The sequence below is a fragment of the Hippocampus guttulatus genome, chromosome 5 (genome assembly GCF_054856545.1).
Source record: "Hippocampus guttulatus isolate MCC_2025c chromosome 5, RoL_Hgut_1.0, whole genome shotgun sequence".
Lineage (NCBI taxonomy): Eukaryota > Metazoa > Chordata > Actinopteri > Syngnathiformes > Syngnathidae > Hippocampus > Hippocampus guttulatus.
This window is the reverse complement of record NC_141265.1, coordinates 13,700,593-13,707,721: the sequence shown is the minus strand read 5'-3', so window position 1 is coordinate 13,707,721 and position 7,129 is coordinate 13,700,593. Positions and strand designations below refer to the sequence as shown.

Genomic DNA, 7,129 nt, shown 5'->3' with positions numbered 1-7,129 from the left:
ATCACTGTAATGTTATGACTACAATTTCAAAGTCTGAAGAAATAAAAAGTCAAATAAGATTTCGAATCTGTCTTTTTAGCCCTGGGTTGAATGTGCCCCCCCATCAAAACCCCTGGCCCCAGCCCGGCCCCCTCAGTGAAATTGATCCAGAACCGCCCCTGCTTGGTTTTGCCAGTATCATAACTACACAGCTATTCATAACACAAGCAATCTGACAAAAGAGAATGCACAGTTTCTGTAGAAATATTTAATTTGACCAAATGAAATAACAGCATAATCAGAGTTAATTGGTTGCTCAATGGTCCTTCCGAGACAAAACAAAGATGTGCCCGACAATAAAAATAACACTGAGCACTTGTACTTGACAAAACAGTATCAGGAGAGATCAGCAACAATCTGATTTAAGAGAAGGTAACAACCTTTCATGTAACTAAACAACAATGTTTACATTTTAACATCCTCCTCATAAAATAAGAGTTAAGTGTTGTTTTTATAAATATACATAAACATGCAGGATTTTCAGTGCCTACTATTTTTGTTGATAACTAGTCAAAGGACCCGTGGTTTTAACATGATCACATTTTGGGCAAACAAACATTAAAAATTCAAGTCCAACTCCTACATGTCCCAAATTTGGAACAGTCGCTCATAACTGCTGTAGTGGAATTATGTAATTCACATATAAATGGTAAATAATTTTCCATTAAGATATACCAATTGGGTACTGAGTAAAAAAAAAAAAAAAAAAAAAATCTAAATTTCTTTTTTTTTTCCCTGTAAGAAAACTATCATGTCACATTTGATTATGTCAAAACCAGACAAACCTGAAGTTAGAGAACAAAAATGGAATGAAAAGCAGTATACATTTCACAAACAAGACAATGTTGGAAATAAAAAGGCACAAAATCCGGGCCAAGTTTGGTCTGAAAGACTCTGTGATCAGCGGAGTTGAGCTGTATTTAGAGCGGCGAGCAAAAGTGCTTATACCCTGCAAGACTTTGGCTGATTTCACACAAAAACACAAAAGAGGTTTGCCTGATTCTTTTGTCAACACCACCAATTTATCATAGAGCCCCAAAAAATAAACAAACAATAAAAAACAACAAAAAAAACACATCACTCTGCGATATAAACAGTATTAAAACCCTGACCAACAGGAGCAGCATTACCTGGCAAGGTTTCATTGACGTCCCTTCTTTTTATCACCAGAGTGACAAGAATCGTAGTTGGACCATGTAGTTGGAATTGGGTTTGTAGTTTTTGACAACTATACAAAAAAAAATGGTGACTCCATTTGAAGAATGGAAGGTGAGTGGCTAAACCTTTGCTGGATGGGCCACAGACAACAGCCATTTTCATCTCCAGACCATGTCAGGAATAACTGTGTTGTCACACAGGTGTAACAAGATTATAATTTAACATTAAATATGCTAATTAAAAGTAATTTACCTCCTTTGCAACCTGGCATTTTTACATAAAATTATTCCATTTTGGTCAACTTAATTATAGCACGACTTTGCATCACCTTTTCTAGATCTCGCTGTTCTGTTTAAACGGTACCAATGAATGGCCTTTGGATGTAGGATTAGCGCCGGAACATAGCAGGAAAGTGGCGTGTGCAAAGTTTGACACCTGACCGTCACTTCTCCTGCCCGGTTGCATCAAAAGCAGTTGTAAAGCCCTTTTCACAATGCACTCAATTCAGTGTGAAAGGGTTGCACGTCAGCAGTGAAAGATGACTGCAACCCGTTGCTAAGGTGCTCATATTTGGAAATGCTGACGCTGGTTTAGACGAAAAGTTGACCACATTGCGACAAGATGTATCTTTCATTGTTGTAAAAGATAGTCCTCGCTCTTTTTTAGTAATAGGAGGAGGAGCAGACAAGCAACAGAATAAACAACAAAAAAAAAAAAAGAATGGTACACAGGAGAAGTGAACTCATCTCTTTTCGTCAATGGACGTTACAGCTTCGTGTTTGCTTTCAAAACTTAGCTTGTAGCAGACGTGTGCACATTTTCAGCATGACGTCTCTGATCCACTGGTGAAAGGACACTTTGATCCTCTCCTCTTTCATCTAGAACTGCTTCAGACAACAAAGTGTATGCAGAAAAGTGGTGAAGATTGCACGACTGTCTGTGTCCTATGTGTTGTGTTGTGTTATTTTTGTTATTTTGACTTCAAAATGGCGCTGCGAGAGTGGCTGCCTTTCCAGCAGCTCCTATATTTTGTTGTTCTACTTCTTCCTTTCATAACTTTGCTGCTGTGAATTGGGAATTTCTCCATTGCGAGACTAATAAAGGTGTTCTTATCTTATTTTACTAATGGCCCGGCACGAAGTAAAGACTTTAATCTTGTTCGGGAGCTATAGCTCCACCAAGACTGCTTCAAGGTATATTTCAGACTGATCAATGAGCAGCGACCTCAACTTGTGCCCCCAGATCATCTCTCATGTGTCCCAACGCTCCGCACAGAGCAGATGTCCTTCTGCCACAACACCCAGCAGCGCTGTATTGCATGGTGCTCGCCCCCTCACCGCACACACAGAGAGTGGGTTCGGCGACTCTTAAGTGCAGTGTGAAAAGGGCTTAACTGACGTCACACATCGAATTATCTGGATTGCGGGATGCCACGTTGCTGTGTGAAAGCATGACCAATGAGTGAGAAAACGCATGAAAAATGTCTTCTGTTACGAAGGCAAAGAATTTCGATAGGCTTTCAGAATGCTGTTATTTTCTCCAATTCAAAGCGCCCTTTTCGTAAAGAAAACACCTCACGTGTCAGCCTTACCTAAGATACACTTTCCATAATGGGAGTCATGATTTTACAACAGCACCACAACAACAACAAAAAATAAACCGTGGGTGCAGCTGTTTTACATGGGCAGGATGTAGTTGGAGTTGGCTAGCTTGTGTTGCTGTGCGGCAGGGACAAGCTCTCCCTGACTCAGAGGGCGGTGGCAGTTGTCCTCGTGAAGCGCGGGGTAGTGCTGCCTGTAGCACAGCCAGGCGAAGGCCAGGCCTAGCAGAGAGCCCACGAGCACATCTACAAGCAAGACAAAAAGGTCAATGGGTCATGATGGTCGCAACGGAACTGGACCAGTCAGTCAGTCAGAGGGCACATAGAGACAAACGACCATTCACACACACTTTCAAGCCGAAGGAGAATCGAGAGTCATCGGTTACTCTAAGAAGCATGACTTTAGGAGATGTGAAGAAACTGGCGTACCCGCAGAAAATGACAAAAGATGCTCCAATAGGAATTCAAACTCAGATCTTCTGACTGAGTGGCAGACATGCTAATCACTACCATACCATGCAGCCCCCTAAATTCTCAAATTGATTGGTTCCCTTACAGAACGAGTTTGGAAAGTGGCTGTTTTTTCAAGATTTTATGAGGCTTTCATTAACTGCTACACATCATTACATTGGGCAGCAGCAGCTCATCCGTAACAAATGGTACTTTGTGTCGTGTAATGTTAAGTAATTGCTGGAGAGATGCTATTCTGCAACCTGATGACCATGGAGGTGTCCCAGGCAAGTCCTGCTTGGCAAACAGTGAGCATCTATAGAGCAACAGTTACAATAAACCTATTCATAATTAATTTATAAACCCCGTGCCTTTTTTTTTTAAAGTCATCGCAACACTCCTTTATTATTTCATTCATAGTAAGGAAGATGGAGCCTCAGACTGACCTTGCCAGTGGTGTTTGTAGTCGCAGGTTCTGGAAAGGGCAATGGTCAGCGCAACAATTAAAGGGGTGAGGAATGCACAGAGTCGCCAAGCCCTGCCTTGACCAACTGCACTGAAGCATCGCAGCTTTCCGCCGATGTAAAGTGCTGTGAAGCCCAGCCCTGCAAAAGCAACTAGAAAGAGAATAGTGAAGGACAAACATTAAATACACTCTTTCACATTGACCTGGATAACGCCCCCACCCACACACACACACAAAAAAATACAGTGGTATCTTGACTCAAAGGTGACCTGACATTACAAAGTCGATTTAGAATTTGGATTGTTAAGCCCTAGATTCTATAAACAGCATGTTATTATGTCTCACATGAAGAATGTCCGCTGGGAAAACTCTTTCTTCCCTCCATGACCACGTCTGGATCACCGTTGCAGCGTAGCTCCAGATTCATCTGACCGTCTGGGAAACAGCGATAGAAGAAGTCTGGCCTTGGCCTGAATGCAGAAAAAAAGTGTTATTTCACTTCTAGTTTGCCAACAGTGTGCTCATTTGCACCGTTTTACCTGCCGACGGCAAGTTTGATGATGTTGGTAAAAACACCGTTCAGCACCAGCGTCAACGTCACGGCTGGATAACAGAAGGTGGTAATGATGGGGGGAAAAAAACAGCAGCTTAACAAGTGCAGTGCCTTACAAGTCTCATGGCTCAGATACATGAGCAAATAAGAAACTGGAAGACCCATTTCTACTATTTGTACTACACTGTGATGTCGATAATTTGATTAATTGTTCACCCCTATTTTGTATCCAGGACTGAATTAAGTTAGGTGCCTCGTCACGAAACAAATTCATCTCATCAGTCAAGATGCTCCTGTATTCTGACAACAGTCACATGTTTCTCACCCAGTGATGCTTCCTTGGCGTCGCCTCGGTCTGGCTTCGTCAGGATGGTGAAGACCAGGATGACAATTAGTGGTGTGAAGACAGCGATGCTCTGGTGCGGCAAAGAGGAGGCACAGTATAAACTAAAAACGGGTTAATAACGGAAATATATACAACTTTCAAGTTACTTACAAACATGAGCGATGTCGGGACATGATCTTGCTCCACTCGTTGGAATTTATACAACCATATCTCCTCTGGTTGGATCTCACGGTAGAAAGGTGGAAGCTGCTCTGTCACGCTGCGGGAATGAAGCACAACAGGTTCAATACAGATGATGCCCTGCGTCTAATTTACATTCCAGTGGTGAGTGTCATATGCTTTCTATCAGACTACAGTATGCTTTCATGTTGTTTTACCAGGATCCAGGTTGCCCCAAATCTGGTAAAACAACAAAACAAAGCATTGCTTTCAATTTTTTAGTAATCAGCAGTGGAAAATGGGTTGGTTTCACCCAAATCACACATTTATGAAACAAGCAAAAAAAAAAAAACCCCCCACAGAAAACAAGGTTTTTGTGAAGATATATATTTTATGCACAAAAGTGACTTTTACGCCAATAATTTTTGCTTTAGTGGAGCGTCAAACAGAAATGGTCCCTTTCTTCTATAACCAACAACTCTGAAAATATGCTTGTGACAAAATAATATATTTCCAATTAATCACCAGTGTAACAATTTTACATTTAATAAACTTTACAATGTATTTGTGCACTATTTAGTAAAAGTAGTCGTAGTAGTAGTAGTAATTAGTAGTGTGTGTCCGATGATGTAATTTCCAGTTGAGAGAGTGGCAAAATGACCACCCCGAGATGGATACAAACGGGTAGATTAAGCTGCTTCAATTATTTTCTAAACACACAATATTAATCAGAACGCCGTGTTTAGACAGACTAGCATGGTTGCATAGAACATATTGTTAAGAAAATTTTAGGGTTGACTTTCCCTAGATTAACCGCTCATCCGATATTTAAATAACAAATTCTAAGGGATACACAGGATGGAATGGACTTACAGAAAAACCACGAAGAGTGCCAAGCGGATGCAGATTTCTGACAGCAGCCCACGAAGCAGCCTCCTCTTCATTTTGTCTGTCGATGTGGACTTCAGTCAAAGTAGCACATCACCTCCCGATTTATGTCACCCTAAAAGCTGCAGGTTAACATACAGAAAAATCAATGTTAAACTATATCTTGCAAATCACTTTTGCCTTAGGTATCTGTGGCTGGTATCAGCAGCCTTCACGTTTACCATGAAGTAAGTCTGGTAACACCTCAAATAAGTAACATCTGATACTCGACAATCCCTTGTAAATTTTTTTTATTAATGACAGAGTTACATTGGATAATTTCCCCTTGGCATACTCAAGAGTCTGACATGTTTTTTACTGGGGGATTTTTGGGCAGTAATTCTAACAGAGACACAAAATGGAGTTTGGCCCCAAGTCAGCTAGGTTGGCACTGCAGTTCAATCGGATTCTCTGCATTTTAGTCGTACAGTATAGCCTATGGCAATAATCAAAGCCATCCACAGAGGATCTAAACTTCGCAAAGAGTTTAATTCGACTAAGAAGCAGATGCAACACTATGGATCACTTTTAACACATTTAGAAAAACAAGTGTCCATAGTTGTCATTGTATCTATTACCCACCATATTGTAGCCGTGTTTAAATTACACCTCCGCATGCCACGACGCTATTAAGAGATCAAAAAGTAACATATGGCAACCAACCACCCTGACAAAACATGACAACAGCTAGCATCGCCTGTCTCTGAATATGAAAGAGATGTTAGCATCTAAGCTAGCTGGATGAAACATCTGTCATGCAAGATGACTGTCGGCCTGTCACGAATATCACAACGGTTTACAACTCACCTTCAATTAGAAAGCTTTCCTATCTCGCTGTCCTCACGACAACGCCAGTTTTATTGTAAAAAGAGGCTGCGGCATCTTCTCTCATTTGAGACTCAAGAGACACTCCATCCAATGCAGCGAATGTGCGCGTCATGAAGATTGCACAAAACATCCGTTCTACGCTTTTCAAACGTAAAGGTAAGTCTGAATTGGATTCGACAATAATAGAATATTTGATATTCAAATAAATGGTGTCAGTCATTTAGTAAATATTCACAGGATTATATACCTCATATGTCGATCCCCACGTACAACATCTATTACTACATTTTTAACGGCATCCGCAAAATCGATTTGTTTTGATAGACGGAAATGGTATTGAAATAACTTTGTTTTTCTGAAACATGGATTCAACACGCCACGTCACGTAAAGTGTAATTGAAGTTGTGTAGTTTGACACAAAGTACACATCCTTCATTAATACTAAGGTATACCACGTATATAATTTTGTAGTGGGTGATTTGATGTTACTGTAGTCATACTTATGATAATAATTATCAATTCATTCAACATATCGCAAATTAATTTAAGTTGATCAATGTAATTTGTTTTACTTTATTGTATTTATTACAGCTCACGTAATGG

General features: G+C 40.5%; 1 protein-coding gene across 1 annotated transcript; it reads right to left on the bottom strand.

Annotated features, from left to right (window-relative positions):
• Positions 1–227: 227 nt before the first annotated feature.
• plpp5 (phospholipid phosphatase 5) lies at positions 228–6,642 on the bottom strand. Its single transcript, XM_086112309.1, has 8 exons — positions 6,506–6,642; positions 5,645–5,781; positions 4,763–4,871; positions 4,592–4,682; positions 4,253–4,316; positions 4,059–4,183; positions 3,694–3,864; positions 228–3,043 (listed from the first exon to the last, which is right to left on the bottom strand). The coding sequence occupies exons 2-8, from the start codon at positions 5,713–5,715 to the stop codon at positions 2,874–2,876; spliced, it is 801 nt and encodes a 266-aa protein (XP_085968435.1). The 5' UTR covers positions 5,716–5,781; positions 6,506–6,642; the 3' UTR covers positions 228–2,873.
• Between the last annotated feature and the right edge of the window lie 487 nt (positions 6,643–7,129).